At 45.2% G+C, this 22,006-nt stretch overlaps 1 protein-coding gene across 1 annotated transcript in view; it reads left to right on the top strand.

Moving 5' to 3' along the window:
- Nucleotides 1–22,006, top strand: part of ptprsa (protein tyrosine phosphatase receptor type Sa) — a 270,699-nt gene that overhangs the window by 126,024 nt on the left and 122,669 nt on the right. The window contains 1 exon segment of the mRNA XM_079505556.1: nt 13,276–13,464. Within this exon segment, the coding sequence (XP_079361682.1) occupies nt 13,276–13,464 (189 nt within the window).

The following is a 22,006-nucleotide window of genomic DNA, read 5'->3' as shown; positions in this document are numbered from 1 at the left end:
ACCCAATGTGCTACACATCACTGGCACGTTGGGGAGGGGGGAGGGGGGTCATCGTAAATGGGATTAGTTGTGTTTCAGGGAGGGGGAGAGATGGGTCAATCATTTAGGGCGATGGACAGTGTCACACGCGACAGGACAGAACCAACACAGAGGACAAGCGCAGCAGCAGGGTAGCCTACACACCAGCGGTCGGCAGATTAACCCATTTAGGCCTGACGTCGACATTTAAAAAAATGTCTTCTAAATTCTGACAGTTTTCTGAAATACCTCATGTTTCTGTATCAGTGGTGCTCTATATTTCATGTCAAGGACCCCAAAAATGATATGTAATTGGCCATGGAACCCCTCAGAAGCAAAGATTTGAGTTAAAAACGTTCGCTCTGAAAGAATATATGTTCAAAGATTTTTCAAAAATAGCAGATCTACAAGCTCGTAGCGCGGCACTCGGTGCCGCGCTATGAGCTTGTAAATCTGCTATTTTTCAATAGCTAAAGTATGACATAATGCTTTAAAACACCAAAAGGGGTTCCCGCCAAGAATGGGTTAAGGGTCCGTTGGTGTGTCGATCAAGCCGACCCAGAGGCTGATTAAAAAGCTCTGCACCTGTCGTCTCTGTGTAATGCCATTAAACGCTGCGGTGAAATTAAACACAATTATGGATAATGACAGCACCCGGGGAGAGCCAAGAGGGGGGGGGGGAAATCTAGTGATAGGAGAGGAGAGCTTTTTAGGTCAATGTTGGTTTTAAAAACGCCATTGACAATGAAGAGAAATTAATGTTTCTTTAGTCCCTAACACAAACTCCCACTAACAACAAAGATAATTTAGTTTGTTTTACATCATCATTACATCACCTAATCATAGCAACATGATTAGGTGATGTTGTAAGATGATAAGAGCGCCACTCACTTCACACGGGTGTGATTTTTACTTTTTAAATGAATGCCCTTCTTTTACATCACACAAAAAGCATCAAAAGTCGCAGATCCGCACGCTCGAAACACAGCCAGAATAGACACTTTTCAAGCTTGTAGATCTTCTACTTTGGGATTTAGAATCCTGAAAAGTAATAGTTTTGGACATAATGCAGTTTCCACCTGACAGAGACATAATTGGGCTGCTGTCCAAAATTAAACCTAACTTAAAGCCTTAGCCACTTTCAAACTGGCATCACCTATATTGGGCTTGTCAAATAATAGGTCAAATCTGACCAATAGCAGATCTACAAGTCCACAACACATTGAGAAAGTGAAGCGTTTTGAAGTTGTTAATCTGCTGTTCTTGCGCGACACCATTGTACAACGGTAAAATTGTGACTTTTGTGGTTAAAGGAGCATTCAGTGATTTGGGTGATTTGGAAAACCACCCAGTCCGCCCCGGTAACAAAATGTGCACATGCACGCTCTACAGTGGGGGGAAGTGCAACAGGCCAACAGCATGTGCACCAAGGCTCGATCATGACTGGAGGAAGGCCCCTCTCATCCTGATTGGATGAAGGCTTTGCCACCCGTCACCAAAACTGAAACTAGGGTTTTTTGACCCCAGGGGCTGACTGGGGACAGGGAGGAACTCCTTATATGGTCAGCACACTCTATAGTAGGGAGGTTTATACAAAAGAAAAGAAAAAATAAGTGATATTTGAATTAAGTCAAATCACTGAATATACCTTTAACCCATTTTGGGGCGGGAACGCATTTTGGTGTTTTAAACATTATGTTATAATTTAGCTATTGAAAAATAGCAGATCTACAAGGTCATAGCGCGCCACCGAGTGGCGCGCTACGAGCTTGTAGATCTGCTATTTTTGGAAAATACTTTTTCAGAACAAACGTTTTTAACTCAAATCTTTGCTTCTGGGGGGGGGGGGGGGGGGGTCACTGCAACAACATTTTTTCAGATGGGGGTCGGAGGTCAAATACATATATTTTTTGGGGTCCTTGACATGAAATATTGAGCACCACTGATACAGAAACATAGGAATTTCAGAAAACTGTCAGAATTTAGAAGTAATTTTGTTTAATTTCGACGTCAGGTCTAAATGGGTTAATAAGATCATAAGTCATTCTACAGACTCATTTTTTTTCATTCAACTGCAGAAAAAAATAATAACACCACATGTGTGGGTTTCTCTTCTGACATCGTCGACAACATGACCTCATCCGTGTCATTTTTTCCATCGCGAAGCCTTTTTGTCACCGCTGCCCTAAATGCCTCCCGGCGGTGGGTCCGAGCAGGCCGGCCTGCCCAGATGTCAGTCCTCGGCATATGCCAGCGCGTAATTGCAGGGCGCCAAACCAATTACCGAATCAATGGGACGCGTCGGGGAACAGCTCGCGCAACACTCTGACAAGACAAACCCAAGACCCCGCCCCCCCAACAATAACAGAGTGGCTTTTTTGGGACATCTGGTTCGCATGCTGGGGAAGATGGCTGGCTATGACTTATGGCTTCCTTTAGCCTCTTAACCCATTCTGACCTGAGATCAGATTCTAAAAATGTCTTCTATACATCCTGACAGTTTTCTGAAAAAAACATGTTTCTATGTTTTTCAAAAATAGCAGACCTACAAGCTTGTAGATCTGCTATTTTTCAATAGCTAAAGCATAACATAATGCTAACACCAAAAGGGGTTCCCGCCCAAAATGGGCTAAGGCAGGCCCTCGCTCCGCTGAGTGACACGGTGGGTTTGGAGACGGTTTGACTGCACTTTGAGTGCAGTCAAACATCTCACAATGTATATATATATATGACGTTCATATTATGTGGTCTGTTTGTCAGTCTTTGACAAATACAGGCATGTCCATGCGGGCCTTCCAAATGCGTTTCCCCCTCGTATAGCCAGGGCATATAACCACTTAAACCCTCTTGTCTTAAGAGTACTGTACTTGAATTACAACTACTTCCTTTGAATCTATACACCAAAGCAGGTCTACATCTTGAAAAGCAGTCCACGTACAGTTGTACTGTAACTCGGGCGCGTTATGCTTAAGAACAGAGGGTTTAAGAAGTGGTTAACTGGCACTTATCCAACATGGACGCCGGTGTTTGCCAATGAAGTGCTGCCAGCAGTAGTAGTAGTAGTAGTAGTAGTAGCAGCGGCCTTCAGTCTCCGGAGACCATGTGCACCTGCTGTGCACTTAGATTAGATCAGGTGACGAGGGCACATGGTGCTTTGTGTGGCTGTATAAGGTCCCACCTGTGAGGTGCTGCCAACTTCTAGCCAATACGCATTTCCCTTGGAACCCAATAAAACAACAAAACAAAGCCGAGCAAAAAAAACTAAGTTCTGCTTGTGGCGAGAGAAAATACTCTGTCTTCGGGTGGAAAAATAGTGAATGTATTATTGAGCAAGGCAACAGGGTCTCTCGTTTTCTCCCATATACAGTTTGCCTCACCACAAGCAGAACTTGTTTTTTGTTTTTACTGAAGCGCACCTGTTTTGAGAAAGCCATCGTGACTGAACCCATGCGGACAAGCATTTCCTCCTTCTGTTTTCTGTTTTGAAAAGTCAATTTGCATGTTTCAGACTACATGGGAGTCGAGTCGATTATCCAATCCCGTAAAGCACTCAACATGATCTGTCGTTGTCATCGCGGGCTGGATTCAGACGTTCAGTTTGTCATGTTAATGGCTCCGATGGCCCACAAACACCACATTCAGAGTGTCACACACATTCCAGTCATAACAGTCTAACACGCCGCAGGCTGTACTGGCTTCCAGTCTATAAGGACGAAAGGAAAAATAGAAAAGCCACAGTTGACCACTTAAACCTGTCTATACGGTTGAGTGGAGTCCCTCAGGGCTCTATACTGTATTTTCTGTTTTCTGTTATTGTGGGGTTCAGCTTTCGCAGAAAATAGCAGATCGACAAGCTCACAACGCGTTGCGTTGCAATGCATTACATTACATTACATTACATTACAGTCATTTAGCAGACGCTTTTATCCAAAGCGACTTACAATAAGTGTATTCAACATAGGTAGGGAACAAAAACTACTAATCACCAGAAGTCTTTAGTGCATTTTCTGCAAAAACAAGCAACCAAGAGTATACCTAGCGCTAAGGTAAAAGTGCAATATATCAGCTACCTATTTCCTTAACCGGATGAGACAAAATAGCTAAATCAAATGAGCATGAGCTAAAACAATTAAGTGTATCGACTAAACAAGATCCAATAAACAATACAACAATAGAAAACAAACGTTCGTACAACTAGTTAACAACAAGTAGGTCAGGCGTTGTGAGCTTGTCGATCTGCTATTTTCTGCGAAACCTTTCCCCTCAATTTGACTATAGTTCCTTTTCAATGAGACCTGCGTTTTTTCTGTATGCACGGAGAAGTCGAGGGGCGACAACGCAAGCGTATTTACGCGGGCGCGGTCCCGTGAAATTGTCACACGCGTGCTCGTTTCGCGCACACGCCCGTAACTCCCTAGACCTGGATTCTGTTTAGCTTTTTTGTTTTACGCTTGCGTTGTCTCGTCCCTCATGAGCAGACCTGTAGCAGAGCTGTCGTTGATCCAGGCCACAACGTCTGCGTTCATCGCTGCCCGTCTGAAAGGACCTTTACACCCATTTGAGTGCAAACAAGATGGTGGCGGACAACGACAACACAGAACTTGCCATTTGTCAACCATTTGTCCAGACAGAAAAAAATGGACCAGGTTTAAAAATCCCTAAATGGAAGGAAAGTTTGGAGCCTGAGCAGCACCGCACCGCACCACTCGGAATGAACGGCGTCGGCGACACACACACGTGCGGACGCACGCACGTGCGGACACACGCACGGCCCCGCTGACCGATTAGGTCACGCGGCGGGAGCTGCGACTCCGTCGGCGCTCGGAACGGAATTTGTCATCGCCGAGGAACACCAGCATGCATCATAGCGAAATGTAATTGCCGGGACAGTCATGGGGAACTGGACAGCCCCAGGGAACTCTGTGATGAAATCAGCCTGTGTCATTGGTTGCCCCGCGCCGTGCGCGCACACACACACACACACACACACACACACACACACACACACACACACACACACACACACACACACACACACACACACACACACACACACACACACACACACAGGTTTGGCTTATTATGCTTGTGAGGACATCAACATTTTAGGCATTGAAAATTGCCGAAAAACAAAGCAGATCTACAAGCTCACAAAACGCTGTAGATCAGCTATGTTTCAGTTTGTCTGACATTGCCGCACAACTGAGTTTTAAATAGGGAAGACTCCAACTCCGACCCCTAAATCTAACCTCTTAACCCATTTTGGGCGGGAACCCCTTTTGGTGCTAGCATTATGTTATGCTTTAGCTATTGAAAAATAGCAGATCTACAAGCTCATAGCGCGCCACCGAGTGGCGCGCTACGAGCTTGTAGGTCTGCTATTTTGGAAAAATCGAAGAACGACTGACATAGAAACATAGCTTTTTCAAACTGTCAGGATGTAGACATTTTTAGAATCTGATCTCAGGTCAAAATGGGTACGCCTAATCCTAAACCCAAACCTGAATCTTTTTCTTCATTGCAGCCGACCTCTATAAAGAACTTTCTTTTTGCAGGAATGATCCCTGCGACGACCAGGAAAATGGTCCTCACAACGTCTATTTCTCAAAGTCTACTATACTTGGGCGGACGTTAGGTCCTCACAAGTATAGTAATATGCGTGCGCGACACACACACACACACACACACACACACACACGTACACGCTCACATACACAAATAGTGACCCTGAACTAACAGCCCCTCCGTGAGCAATCTATTTATTTTTGCATGGGCGCGTTAATCGACAGGGCCTGTAATCTTGCAGCGGGGCAGTTGTAGGGATTGATGCTATCACACTCTATTCCTGGAGGAAGCTAATAACCCAAAACCCATGCGTGGTGTGTTTATTCTGCACTGCTGTGTCTCAGACGCGTAGAAATAGGCCTACTCAATGGCACATGTTTGAATCGTCTGTTGCGGGTAACAGTAAAAAATGCACCTTGAACAAAAGAAAAGTATTCATCATAATGCAGAATGTCCCATTTCCCAATGATTTTCAAAGTGTATCATACAAAAAACTAAAAAACTAAAGCATACCAATGTGTTTTGAGGTTGTAGAATGGCTATTTTCGAATAAGAAGTGTTACACAGGGCTTAATTTGTTAATGTTAAGTCTGCTCAGCAGCAAATTTTGGTTTAGTTTTAGTCATAGTCTTTTGAATAAAAGTCATATTTGAGTCATCTGAAAGGTTTTAGTCTAGTTTTAGTGTACTAAATATTTTAGTCGACTAAATCGACAGTTGATTTTGCCGACATAAATGTATTTTGGCGGGCCTTGATGGCTTTCTAATATCTGATTTTACACTTGGTTGACATAGCCTACAAGCATATCTACAAGCTCACAACGTGGTGCAGTGTGACGTATTGTGAGCTTGTAGATCTGCTATTTTCAGAGAACAACTAAACATAAAATCACTTGTCTTTTAGTTCTACTGGATCTCTTCTCCACTAGTCCCAGACATTTCAGTCTAGTTTATATTTGTCGACGAAATCGTCAATACATTTATAGTCTTAGTTGTCGTCATCATAGCTTAGTTTTTGTTTAGCTTTCATTTAGTTTTCGTCAGTGAAAAAAAACGTAGTCGACGGACATTTTCCGCCATAGTTTTAGTCGACGAAACACTGTTTCGCTCGTGCGTTTGTTTGTTTTCTGGTCCGTCCGGGGTGTGTGTGTACGTGAGTTTGTGCGTGTGTGCGTGCCTGAGTGCGTACGTACGTGCTCTATCAGGTCCTCCTCTCCCGGCAGATGCCTCCACTCTGCCGCCTGCCTGCTTCCATTAGCCTCAACTGCACTCTTAACTGTGTGGCTTCGGTTGTGTGTTTTCAGCTCCGTTGGCGTACAGACCATGGTGGGACAGTGCTTGTCCTCAACAGCCACCCATGCATGGAGCACATGTACACGGCACTCTGGAGCCTGCATGGACAGATCTAGCCTCCCTCGCTGTGGGGCACAAACCTCCGATTTTATTTTATTTTATTTTATATTTCAAACTGCAGCGTCACGCACAAGCATGACAAGTATGGCAGATCCGGGAGATCGAAATGCGGCACGAATCGCATTTTGAGCTCATGGATCTGCTACTTTTGCTATTTTTGAATTTGAAATCCTGAAAAGTTTTTTGTTTTGGACATAATATGAGGTTTTTACATGCACATGCGCGCGTGCGCACACACAGAAACACGTCTCACACACACACACACACACACACACACACACAGAGCTGCGTGGAGCTCGAGGCGCACAAACTGATGCCTTTCATCATAACATTTAAATATTAAAACGGCAGAAGTAAACACATATGTTTGGCTCTGCATTAGCTATCCAACAAATCCGGGAAAATATTAAACCCTACTACTGAGTGGCAAAAAGACGACTTTCTGGCCTTGCCAGTCCATACATCCAAACGGAAAAGTCATCTTTTCAAACAATGTTTAAACTCACTTTGCCACTCGCTTTATGCATGTGCATTCCCTCCATATAGTTCAGGGCTGTCTCATTCCCTCCATATAGTTCAGGGCTGTCTCATTCCCTCCATATAGTTCAGGGCTGTCTCATTCCCTCCATATAGTTCAGGGCTGTCTCATTCCCTCCATATAGTTCAGGGCTGTCTGGCACACAGACAGAACATCAGAGGCACATCACGGATAGACATGGCGCTGAGAGAAAGGTATACACACGTCACTCCGTCTACTTTTTTTCCTTAGCGTCTCAAAACTGGCCAGCGCTAGTCCTCCTGTCTTGTGGGACTCGGATACAAAGAGATTATACAGTGGCCGTCGTGAATAATCGATGGGCAGGATCCAGCGAGAAGCCTAAAACAGCATAAACGCCTCGACTTCTTTGAAGCGAGCGTTGAAATATTCATGGCTGCGCCGCTGCGAGTCGGCCCCTCCGATGTGAGGTAACCGCTGTCTTCTCCCTCGTCTGGCTTTCTCATCCCCGGCTTTGGGGCCGTGTTTTTATCGTCTGGGCGGCTGTGTTTGCGTGACTCGGCAGACAGACGGGCGGCTTTTATCGTCTCCCCCCCATGCTGTGTTGACTATCATCCCTTATTCCCTCAATGGAGGGCAGCCATCGACCGTAGCGGGACGAAGTAACTCCATTACTCGAGTCAGAGTAGAGATAGTCCTGGTCAAATGGGACTCGACTGCAAGTGACAGTTGCTATGTCACACGTTTACTTGAGTTAAAGTATGAGGACTTGGCTTTAAAAAAAATGCTTACGTGTTCAAACCTACAAAATGACTAAGTACATTTTTATTTTTTGTATCAGTCCATTGCTGTATTGTAAGACATTTCCCCCCCAAAAAATGTGTCTTTGAAATGTATAGTGGAGTGAGACAAGTCATAAGTAGGCCTATGATCCACAAATAATACTCAAGTAAAGTACAGATTTGTCTCTGTCTGGAAACCCCATTATATCCAAAACCTTTCAGGATTTCTCTGCAAAGGTACAGATCGACGGGATAAAAATCTCGAGCTTGTGAATCTGCTACTTTTGATGCTTTAGTGTTCAATCAAGTTGGGTTTTAAAAAAAAACGTACACAAAGTTAGAATACGGAGATACAAGGTTTCTGTCCGACAGCAAGTATATATTCTAGTAAATGCACTAAGTTACAAGGACATGGAGACCATGGTCAGTCAGTAAATAAATAAATAGTTTGATTCTGAGCTTTAAAATCGATTTAGAATAGAACATTTGTGGCATTAAACATTGCGATATTTGAGTGAATGTCACGCTCTGTGCCCAGAAGCGTGCCATGCCTGGGTCGCCTCCCTCATGTTTCCCCCCTTGTTCCCCGGTGATATTCTCCTACTCCCCTCCCTGTGTGGCCTGATTGAGAGACCGGTTCCAACCGAGCAACCCAGCTGTAGACCATGTTTGTAATTGGACTTGGATGTGTATTTAAGTTGTGTTCTGTCTGTCTTGTGTTTGGTTGTTGGATTATTGTTTGCTGTTCCTTTTTGCCCGTCCTGGGTTTATGGTTTCTAAGTAAAGACTATTTAAGTTCATTCCTTGTTTCCTGTGGCTGTTTTCCTCCATTTTGGGTCCTATACATTCATTCCTGGGTGTGAATCGATTTTTTTCCCCCTCCACAACTACACGACAGCCGCCGCGATGTCTACTCTGCACGCTTGGTGTGAGGTCATTGTCTCGTCTCGTCTCTCTCTCTCTCTCTCTGAGCGCTAGATAAAGAGCAGCGATCTCTTACCCGCCCGGCCTCTTAACTCAGTGGGACAGCACGGCTTTTTTTTTTACAGTGCATGGTCACCCCCAGGGCTTCCCGCTCGGCCAGGAATGAGTCACTACTACTACTACTCTGGCTTAGATTGTGTGTCGGGTGACCGAGGTCAGGCGTTAAGTATAGCGGGGGCACTTTTCATCTGAAGCACGGCGGAGAGAGAGTGCCGGCGCTTAGCGATGCTGATGAACACTGAGTGAATTAGGCCCTCATCGTGCCGTCTCTCTCTCTCTCTCTCTCTCTCTCTCTCTCTCTCTCTCTCTCTCTCTCTCTCTCTCTCTCTCTCTCTCTCTCTCTCTCTCTTTCTCTCTCTCGTCCAATCATGTGCGATTATCGTGTTTTCCCCCCTCCGTGTTTTAACTGCCTTGCCCAAAGGTCATCTATAAGAGGGTTGGTTCAGCTGTCTTTTCGGGAAAGGATATTTTTGTGTAAAGTGAAAACAGGAGGTGGTTAAATAAATTACAGACTGACTGTCTGTTCTTCTATAAGACACGCACGCACGCACGCACGCACGCACGCACGCACGCACCCACGCACGCATGCACGCATGAACGCATGAACGCACACAAAATGTGGAAGTGTTATCATGAACACATGTGTGATAAGAAGGAATCAATATTGTGCATAGCACACATTTACAATTTACTCACTGTTACGTTTGGGTTTATAACCTGTGGATAGCCAACAGTTTTTGTGAACCACCACTACAGTTGGTCCAACGAGATTGCTGGGCTGACAATAAGCTGTACGAGTGTTGTTCTGATCGAAAATACCTCGGATACTGCCTAAAACGCCAGTATTGGTATCGGCGAATAGTTTGTGTTTAACCCATTCTGGGCGGGAACCCCTTTTGGTGTTAGCATTATGTTATGCTTTAGCTATTGAAAAATAGCAGATCTACAAGCTCATAGCGCGCCACCGAGTGGCGCGCTACGAGCTTGTAGGTCTGCAATTTTTGAAAAATCGAAGAACGACTGACATAGAAACATAGCTTTTTCAGAAAACTGTCAGGATATAGAAGACATTTTTAGAATCTGATATCAGGTCAAAATGGGTTAAGTTGATGTTGCACTACTGCTTCAATACTGTTAGTGTACCATGTACAATTGTGGCTGTAGCAATGTATTCAACTATTAGATTCATTCCTAGATTTATTTATAACTTGAAACTTGGTATCGAACCAAGGTTCAAAATCCGTATCAGATCATCCCTGATATGTACAGTACGATACTCCCACAGTCCCCGGCAGCAGAGCGCCAACAACAGAGAGCGTGCAGTACATGGGCGTTCATCTATAATTCAGCCGTCCTGTGCACATATATTTTGACATGGGAGCAGCATGTGAGGAAATGTTTGCTCGACATCAGTAGCAGAGATGAAGTCGGCAGGTGTGTTGCCTTTGGTTTGTTTGCTCTGGCTTGTAGTAACTCGTTGAGGAAGGTGCCCATGGTTCTCTGGGCCCTTCCTTCCTTCCTTCCTTCCTTCCTTCCTTCCTCGTCTCAGGCATCTACGAGTGTGACGTGTTGGTGGGACTGCAGTGTTGATTCTGTCGACGGAAAATGTCTGTCGGGTGACGATTCCGTCAACAAATACAAACTGAACTGAAATGTTATAGGGAGGGACTAGTGGAGAATAGATCCAGTAGAACAAGGCATTTTATTTAGTTTGGTAGTGCTCTGAAAATAGCGACTGTGGCTCAGGGGGTAGAGCAGGTCGTCCAATGATCCATGGGTCGGCGGTTCGAATCCCGGCTCCTCCTGTCTACATGTCGAAGTGTCCTTGGGCAAGACACTGAACCCCAAATTGCTCCCGATGTGCTGGTTGGTACCTTGCATGGCTTCCGCCGCAATCGGTGTATGAATGGGTGAATGTAATGCACAATCTATGTAAAGTGCCTTGGATAAAGGCGCTATATATAAATGCACCATTTACAACGCACCACAGCGACTATGACTAATACTAAAAACCAAACTTTTGCTGTGAAAATTACCACCGCTTCCTTCCTCTGTAAATGTGAAGTCTCAGACATCTGGGAGTGTGAGCTGTCAGTGGGAGTATATCTGTTAGTATGCAGCAGGTTTATCCATCAGCAGACTTGTTTATCTGACTGCATTAGGTAGCTCATAATACAATAATAATCCTGCACGCTGGAAGTGCATCCACCACAGGCAGGTCTGAGGTAAATTGGGATTAAGGATGTTTCCATCATGTTCGGGTGTTATTAGATCAAGTGAAATCGCAGGCGTTTAAGGTTTTCATTTGACGCCCTTGAAGGGATTTGGGAAAATAACAATGGATGATGTTGAATGGCTTTTTGCGTATTACTGTTATGAAAAGAATGCAGTACAAACTACAAAGTAAGGCAGTTATAAGGATTGTTGCGTGTGCGCGGAGGGGTAGGGGGGGGGGGCAGTATTTTCTCTCTGCTGTGACACATTCTAAGCACAATGTCTGTGTGTTCCGTATATCTTATTCATGACGAAGGAAAAAGTAACACATGGCCCAGGACAATTAAATGTTCATGACTTGTTGTCCACGACAGCCGTCTGTTCTTTGGACCTCGTCCTCGTTCAGGTCTCTGACAGCCGCGGGGATTAACCCATTTTGACCTGAGATCAGATTCTAAAAATGTCTTCTACATCCTGACAGTTTTCTGAAAAAGCTATGTTTCTATGTCAGTCGTTCTTCGATTTTTCAAAAATATCAGACCTACAAGCTCGTAGCGCGCCACTCGGTGGTGCGCTATGAGCTTGTAGATCTGCTATTTTTCAATAGCTAAAGCATAACATAATGCTAACACCAAAAGGGGTTCCCGCCCAGAATGGGTTAAAACAAATCAAGGACTCTTTCTGAGTCCTGAGACACCAGTGCTTTCTGAGTTCAACCCAAATCTGATGAATTCATAATGATCCTCATGAAAGACAACATCACAATTGAGCCTGCGGTTTTCAACGTGCAGGTCGGCCCAGGCTGGGTGTTGTCAAAAGCAAATTTGGTTAATAGTTAGTTAGTTAGTTAGTTACTTTATTGACACAAATGTATAAAACATTGGGTCCAAACAATAATAAAAAACCTGTGAATCAAAAACTTTATAAGGTACAATACATTAAAATATACAATACACAATACAGAATCCCTTTACAACAGGAGCTTTCTATTGCTCCACAAGTGACAGGCAGGCATGTAGCATACGCAAAGTCTCTGTTAGTGCCCACAAAGAGTGAGCTCAAATCAATACCCTCATGTCCATATTTCACTCTGATATCTTGTGTATGTGCTGTTCGTTTTGTATACCAGTCTCACATTGGCAAAACCGCTGTTCAGGTGGTATGCGGCTCCATCTTCCCATTTCCACACGCAGTCTATGAGCGGACAACCGGAACCGTGTAAAGGTTATCCTCAAATAGTCCTCAATGTAAGGTGTACTGCTGGTGCTGGTATCGAGTGGGTGAATAAATAGATCTGGGTTGATGGCTTGGTATGTCTTATATCTTGTTCCCTCTTTGGATTGTAATTTATGAATCATGTCCCTTCGGTCACTCTCAATATGATCTTGTTTTTCCATTATCTCAGATAAATGAGAATACATGACTTGGTTCTCCTTCTTCAGCAATTGAAATACAGCATCTCTTCATGTGACCACCACGCTCTGACTGTAGGTGCGCTACCCGTTCAAAACATATCAAACTTCATCAGTGTGAACACACTGATGAAGGCTGGATAGCCGAAACGTTTGTCCCTGTTCAAATATGAAATAAACATTTTGAACTGAAGTCTTGGTGTGTGCGACTCACTACCGTTATTGTGTTAATACAACATCAAAATCTGTTCCATCGATATCTTTTCAGACGGGGTGGGTCTGGGGGGCCAAACACAAAAAAAAAACTCGCTGAATTGAACATTATAAATGACGGCCATCTTCAACGTGTCCTCTTTCCTGTGCTCCCTCCCTCTCCCCTCCCCTCTCCACAGAGGACCTGCTGCCGTCCGGCTTCCCCAACATCGACATGGGCCCCCAGCTGAAGGTGGTGGAGCGAACGCGAACCGCCACCATGCTCTGCGCCGCCAGCGGCAACCCCGACCCCGAGATCACCTGGTTCAAGGACTTCCTGCCCATCGACCCCAGCGCCAGCAACGGGCGCATCAAGCAGCTGCGTTCAGGTAAGGACATAAAGGTCGAACCGGGGCCATGTGTGGCTTCATATAATAACCCCTCCTGGTTACTTCATTTCAGCTGGAGGATGGTGTCAGTGGCAGTCGTGCTTTGAAGTACCGATGAGGGGGGGTGTGGGGGTGGGTTGTCAGGGTCGTTTTGTTTCAGCAGTTGGACAGTTGGACAGCTTCTTCTTTCTTCTCCTCGCCGCTGACATTTGAGTTTGTCCCTGAGAAAGGAGCGGGAAGACAACCGACAGACGGGAAACGATGACATTCTCAAAAAAAGGCTCAGTCTCTCGGTCTTTGTTTAAGCTATGAGGGCATTTAATCCGTTTCGGCCTGACGTCGACATTTAAAAAAAAAATGTCTTCAAAATCCTGACAGTTTTCTGAAAAAAAACTCATGTTTCTGTATCAGTGGTGCTCAATGTTTCATGTCAAGGACCCCCAAAAATATATGTAATTGGCCACCGACCCACATCTGAAAATATGTTGTCTCAGGGACCCTCCAGAAGCAAAGATTTGAGTTAAAAACGTTCACTCTGAAAGAATATTATATCAAAGATTTGTGCCACATTTTCACGATTTTTCAAAAATAGCAGACCTACAAGCTCGTAGCGCGCCACTCGGTGGCGCGCTACGAGCTTGTAGATCTGCTATTTTTCAATAGCTAAATTATAACATAATGTTTAAAAACACCAAAAGGGGTTCCTGCCCAAAATGGCTTAAGGGCATCATGTTTAAACCCATCTTTAATGTCTATAAGTTTGTTTCAGCAAAGCTTGCTTATGCTAACAACTTGCAGTGCGTTACATCATGCCTCGCATATCAAAAGCAATATAGTTTAAGAGCGTCACTTCAACGTGCACCATCTCCAATTTAACGCGAAGATTTATCTGTGACAAATATCTTTTTTTTTTAAACGTCTGAAGCGGCAGTAATTGAGGCCTTCGCGTGATTTACAACGCCCTCAGAAAATGTGTCATATAGCGTAGGGGAGAAGCAGCGCCATCCAAATTGCTCTCTCTGCCACAACAAACGTGGTGGGATATGTCGTCTTGTTTCCCATTGATCGCGGTCCCATCGAGAGACCCGCTAAAGCAAAGTCTAATTATGTAGCTAATTAAGAGCAGGGCCCGGGGCGGCCCCGGGCAACACAGTTGGTAGATATTTTAGGTCGATCATTCGTCACCATCAGGAAAAAAAAAATCCAATGGCTCCTATTTGATTTGCCGCTGCTAATGTAAATCAGGGTAGACACGACTAAATAAAGGCTCTGCGGCCATCGAGCTACTGCCCCAGTTGTTGTTGAGGGGGGGGGGGGGGGGGGGGGTGCCTCACTCGATCATTACACTGACACTACTTCAATGTGTTTGGCTGGGAAGTACCGAGCCTTTTAGATGATGAGGCGCAGAACTCTGAAATCCCAGATATGTTTTAATTCCCCCCAGCTGCGACTCACCGACTGCTGTTTCTATTACTGGCAGTCCTTTTTAGGTCCTTTTTTAATCCTGGGAACCCCTTTTGGTGTTTTAACCCATTTAGGCCTGACGTCGAAAGAATATATTCAAAGATTTGTGCCGCATTTTTACGATTTTTTTCAAAAATAGCAGACCTACAAGCTCGTAGCGCGCCACTCGGTGGCGCGCTATGAGCTTGTAGATCTGCTATTTTTCAATAGCTAAAGTATAACATAATGCTTAGTTAAAACACCAAAAAGGGGTTCCCGTCCAGAATGGGTTAACCCTTCTGGACGTGAACCCCTTTTGGGGTTCTGTACAGTATTCAAAAAAAATTATTAAATTGATGCCGCTATATAAATATTTGAAATGTTTCAGAAAACTTCAGGTCAGGATTTAGAAAGCATTTTTAGAATCGGCCTTTGCAGTCCAAAATGTGTTAAGTGATTGAGCACATCAGAATTGAGATGATTAAACCAGGTTCGACCCCAATCGTGTCCAAAAAACAACAAAAAAACGAGAGTTTGGAGGAGTGTTGGAATGTGAGCTCCGTGCGATGGGATGTTGCACAAGTCTCCAGGCTGCTGTGTTCCTGCATGCTAGGGGCTCTTGGCAGGCCCAGGGCCGTGATGGCCTCATGGTGGAAGGAGCAGACACTCCAGGAGATCTTCAGGGAGAGCTGCCAAAGGCTTGATTTCGACTTTAGTCTGAGGACACGGGGGCCACCTTGGGGGATTTGTTTAAACAGAACCAAAAAGAAGACACTGCGTTTCTCATGCTATCTGCTTCCAATGCCTGGCCGCTGTTTGTCATACCTTAAACCCCCCCATGCCCGTCAACGCTCACTTTGATGTCACCCATTTAAATCAGGGCATACACCATTGTGGTGAAAAGCTATTTAGATCACAACTATCTTAAATTAAATGCGATGTTACACAGTTAAACGGCCATTTACTATGCGGCTCTCATTTAAACATATGCCAGTCCTTAGAGACAGTTTTGTCCAAACTGGTTTACAACACTGGAAAGGGCATCGCTACATTTCTTTTGCGTTGGTGGTCCCTGGTGGAAAAACAAGCCACTTATCCATGGCACTGTTATTGCCAAGCTATGCCCAGCTACACTCCCACCCATAGGGGCTCATTTATTAAGTTTTAACAAGCAAACATTCATAACAAATAGAAAATAACGAAGCAGCGCTGGTATGCACCACCGAGATAGGCTCTGCTTTCCTCATTTATGATATGAAGGCCATTTTTGCGTTTAGACGGGTTATAGTCCAATGGCAACGCAGTGAAATCCTTAGGGTTCATTCATCTATTTAACTCTGAGAGGGTACAAATGTAACCGTGTGTGTGTGTGTGTGTGTGTGTGTGTGTGTGTGTGTGTGTGCGTGTGCGTGTGCGCCCTCTCAGAGTTAAATTAACACTGATAATTTTGACTGAATTAACACAGCGGGGTTATTCTGCCTATCCTCCCTCTTGTTTGTTTGTCTGTCTGTCTCACACTGTCTCTTTGATGTCTCACTGAAACTGATGGGTTGTCCTCTGCTCTAATGTCTGTCTGTCTGTCTGTCTGTCTGTCTGTCTGTCTGTCTGTCTGTCTGTCTGCCCGTCCGTCTGCCCGTCTGTCCGTCCATTTGTTGAAACTGTTGATGTGTCTCTGTTCACATCTCAAAGTCTTCAACTTCTTCCATCTTGCCATTCTACGACCCACCTCCTCCTATAACCGGTTACAACCTCAAGTCTAACCAGCTTCACTTATAAAATGTTTTCTATTTCAGTTGTCGTCGAGCACTGTTGTAAACCTTTTTATTGACTGCAATTTAGTTTTATAGCCGATAACAAGTCTTGAGTTACAATAACAGAACACGAGCCAGTAAGCTGTTTTTGGTCTATAATGATATAACTGTGAACTCCGTACATCACGTTAAACTCAGAAAGTTAAACCGTTAGTTGACATTTGTGGCTTGGAGTAACCCTAACTTAATTGTGCTTGCGCTGATGTTTATGACAGCTGTTTCACTTTTAACACAAAAAAAAGCGACCTACCTCAACTGTGGTTCCCATGACTCTTGGGTGGCGACCTCTCTCTCTCTCTCTCTCTCTCTCTCTCTCTCTCTCTCTCTCTCTCTCAAAACAAACTTTCTCAGCCTCACCCTGAAATGAACTATATTCTCTTCTTCCCTCCCCTTTCCTTTTTTCTGTTTTTACTTTCTCTTTCCTTTTCCTTGTCCTTCCTCTTGTGGTTCTCAGAAGCCTTTGGTAAGTTACTATAAGTGCCACGAGCCCCACACCCTGAGTCTCCTTGAAGGCAGATGGCCTTTTTCAAAACCACTCTTCCAAAAAAACTGTGCATGCCCTCCCCTCACCCCTCCTCCAACCCCCCCTCCCCCCCACCCTCTCTCTCTCTCTCGCTCTGTGTTTCTGTTTCTCATGCTGCCAGCGATGCCAGCGTTGTGTCGTCTCTCTCTCCCCCGCTGGAAGGTGACACAAGGACATTTAGCGCCTGTGACAGCAGCGCGCGTCGTTATCATTACCGCTCATCCACCTGTGACACACACGTACAGTACAGTGTGTCTCTTCCACCCAGTGCTGCACGCTCTGTTCTTCTGCACTGCACCGCTACTGGTACCAGCACGACCACAGTCTATTACTGTTGGTCCCTATGAGCTGACCAGTACAACCACAGTCTGCTACTGTTGGTCCCTATGAGCTGACCAGTACAACCACAGTCTGCTACTGTTGGTCACTATGAGCTGACCAGTACAACCACAGTCTGCTACTGTTGGTCACTATGAGCTGACCAGTACGACCACAGTCTGCTACTGTTGGTCACTATGAGCTGACCAGTACGACCACAGTCTGCTACTGTTGGTCACTATGAGCTGACCAGTACGACCACAGTCTGCTACTGTTGGTCACTATGAGCTGACCAGTACGACCACAGTCTGCTACTGTTGGTCACTATGAGCTGACCAGTACAACCACAGTCTACTGTTGGTCACTATGAGCTGACCAGTACGACCACAGTCTGCTACTGTTGGTCACTATGAGCTGACCAGTACGACCACAGTCTGCTACTGTTGGTCACTATGAGCTGACCAGTACAACCACAGTCTACTGTTGGTCACTATGAGCTGACCAGTACGACCACAGTCTGCTACTGTTGGTCACTATGAGCTGACCAGTACGACCACAGTCTGCTACTGTTGGTCACTATGAGCTGACCAGTACGACCACAGTCTGCTACTGTTGGTCACTATGAGCTGACCAGTACAACCACAGTCTGCTACTGTTGGTCACTATGAGCTGACCAGTACAACCACAGTCTGCTACTGTTGGTCACTATGAGCTGACCAGTACGACCACAGTCTGCTACTGTTGGGCACTGCGAGCTGACCAGTACGACCACAGTCTGCTACTGTTGGTCACTATGAGCTGACCAGTACGACCACAGTCTGCTACTGTTGGTCACTATGAGCTGACCAGTACGACCACAGTCTATTACTGTTGGTCACTATGAGCTGACCAGTACGACCACAGTCTGCTACTGTTGGTCACTATGAGCTGACCAGTACGACCACAGTCTACTACTGTTGGTCACTATGAGCTGACCAGTACAACCACAGTCTACTGTTGGTCACTATGAGCTGACCAGTACGACCACAGTCTGCTACTGTTGGTCACTATGAGCTGACCAGTACGACCACAGTCTGCTACTGTTGGTCACTATGAGCTGACCAGTACAACCACAGTCTGCTACTGTTGGTCACTATGAGCTGACCAGTACGACCACAGTCTGCTACTGTTGGTCACTGTGAGCTGACCAGTACGACCACAGTCTGCTACTGTTGGTCACTATGAGCTGACCAGTACAACCACAGTCTGCTACTGTTGGTCACTATGAGCTGACCAGTACAACCACAGTCTACTACTGTTGGTCACTATGAGCTGACCAGTACAACCACAGTCTGCTACTGTTGGTCACTGTGAGCTGACCAGTACAACCACAGTCTGCTACTGTTGGTCACTGTGAGCTGACCAGTACAACCACAGTCTGCTACTGTTGGTCACTATGAGCTGACCAGTACAACCACAGTCTGCTACTGTTGGTCACTGTGAGCTGACCAGTACAACCACAGTCTGCTACTGTTGGTCACTGTGAGCTGACCAGTACAACCACAGTCTGCTACTGTTGGTCACTATGAGCTGACCAGTACAACTACAGTCTGCTACTGTTGGTCACTGTGAGCTGACCAGTACAACCACAGTCTACTACTGTTGGTCACTATGAGCTGACCAGTACGACCACAGCCTGCTACTGTTGGTCACTATGAGCTGACCAGTACAACCACAGTCTGCTACTGTTGGTCACTATGAGCTGACCAGTAAAACCACAGCCTGCTACTGTTGGTCACTATGAGCTGACCAGTACAACCACAGTCTGCTACTGTTGGTCACTGCGAGCTGACCAGTTCAACCACAGTCTACTACTGTTGGTCACTGGGAGCTGTTCACATAAAGTGGGGAGTGGGTGTTCCTTCCTGATAGGAATCTAAATCACTGTACTGTCCCTTTTCTTTATGTGGCGAGAAATACAGACGCACACGCACACGCACACGCACACGCACACACACACACACACACAAAGTCAATTGATTCCAGCTTTTTTGCAATAACATTCCCCGGCCGTCCAATACAGAGAAAAAGAGAAAAAAAATAGCATTTGGAACTGGCCGTGATTGGTGACAGGGGTGGATAGTATGTTGGGTTCCTTCCAGGTGAGGGACAGACGCTGAGAGAGAGCAGCTGAGGACCACCCCCCCCCCCCCTCCCACCCAGAGACTATACGACCACACATCCAAAAGATTGCTCTCAGGAGAAAGTTTCTTTCATTTTATTTTTCCTCCTCCTGCTCAGCTGGCTCTCCTCCCAGCATACCAGCACCCCCCCTCCACCCACCCACCCACCCACCCCACCCCAAACCAAGCTCTGACGCCAGTCCCAAGGACAGAGAGAGAGAGAGAGAGAGAGGAGAGAGAGGAGAGAGAGAGAGAGAGGAGAGAGAGGAGAGAGAGAGAGAGAGAGAGAGAGAGAGAGCTCAAGGAAACAATTCATTTGTCCTCCTCCCGGGGCTTCTGTTTGAAGCCACTTTCCACAAACCCACTCGGGGGAATTACTTTTATCTTTTTAATCTCTTTGTTTGAGGCGATTTATGCTCTGCTTAGATAACATAATGTAGAGAGATGAGGAAGGGAGAGGGCGGACACATGTTAACTGCTGCTGACGCCACCTGGGAACATTATTCACCCAAAATAATATCACATGTTAACTGCTGCTGACGCCACCTGGGAACATTATTCACCCAAAATAATATCACATGTTAACTGCTGCTGACGCCACCTGGGAACATTAGTGACCCAAAATAATATCACATGTTAACTGCTGCTGACGCCACCTGGGAACATTAGTGACCCAAAATAATATCACATGTTAACTGCTGCTGACGCCACCTGGGAACATTATTCACCCAAAATAATATCACATGTTAACTGCTGCTGACGCCACCTGGGAACATTATTCACCCAAAATAATATCACATGTTAACTGCTGCTGACGCCACCTGGGAACATTATTCACCCAAAATAATATCACATGTTAACTGCTGCTGACGCCACCTGGGAACATTAGTGACCCAAAATAATATCACATGTTAACTGCTGCTGACGCCACCTGGGAACATTATTCACCCAAAATAATATCACATGTTAACTGCTGCTGACGCCACCTGGGAACATTATTCACCCAAAATAATATCACATGTTAACTGCTGCTGACGCCACCTGGGAACATTAGTGACCCAAAATAATATCACATGTTAACTGCTGCTGACGCCACCTGGGAACATTAGTGACCCAAAATAATATCACATGTTAACTGCTGCTGACGCCACCTGGGAACATTATTCACCCAAAATAATATCACATGTTAACTGCTGCTGACGCCACCTGGGAACATTATTCACCCAAAATAATATCACATGTTAACTGCTGCTGACGCCACCTGGGAACATTATTCACCCAAAATAATATCACATGTTAACTGCTGCTGACGCCACCTGGGAACATTAGTGACCCAAAATAATATCACATGTTAACTGCTGCTGACGCCACCTGGGAACATTATTCACCCAAAATAATATCACATGTTAACTGCTGCTGACGCCACCTGGGAACATTATTCACCCAAAATAATATCAAATCCCATATTTAGAACCAGTGACGTACTTAATCTTGCTCATGTAGTTGATTGACCAATCAGGTTTTTAATATTGTTTTATTTCTTCTAATATATCAAAAAAAATTCTGATTAACCACTTAGCCATATAACCTAGCCCAGTGGTTCCCAAACCTTTTCATGTCAAGGACCCCCAAAATGACACTCATTAGCTCGCGGACCCCCATTATATACCAAATTATATGCCAAGGATCCCCTTGGATCCCCAAACAAATTCTGAAAATAGTTGATCTACAAGCTCCAATCGATGGGGCTATATGGTAACTTAATAGTTTTTTTTCCCCCACACCCGGCCTATTTCTTTTTTAAATTACGCCTCTGTGAGAAAGTGTTCAAAATGGTAGCGAGTTACACATTGATTTTGGAGTGAAAGTTAGAAGAATGGCACATCTGTGGAAGTAGCTGAGCCACTGAAGGCTTCCTCTGTGTGTAAAGTTACTGTTTAGCTCTGATTCCTTTTCTACTTAAGAGCTCTCACTGGAAAGCCCGTTCAGTCAGCGCTATTCTGGATTTATACTGATGAGAAAAAGTCCTGGACCCCCCCAAATCCTCTCAATGTTTGTGCTTCTTGGTGCAGCACATTAGTATGTGCACGCACGCACGCACACACACACACACACGCACACGCACACACAAGCGGCTTGACAGGCCATATTCTTCAATCCACCCCCTTTACCAGGAGCAGATGTGTTTCCAACATAAAATAATAAGCTTATAGACGAAAAGATGTCAGTATTTTAGTACAGGGACTACTGCGGACCACTTTTGTGGCCATGAGGATATCGCAAGT

This window comes from Electrona antarctica (assembly GCF_951216825.1).
Source record: "Electrona antarctica genome assembly, chromosome: 7".
In the NCBI taxonomy this organism is placed as follows: domain Eukaryota; kingdom Metazoa; phylum Chordata; class Actinopteri; order Myctophiformes; family Myctophidae; genus Electrona; species Electrona antarctica.
This window is presented reverse-complemented; position numbering and strand designations above follow the sequence as displayed.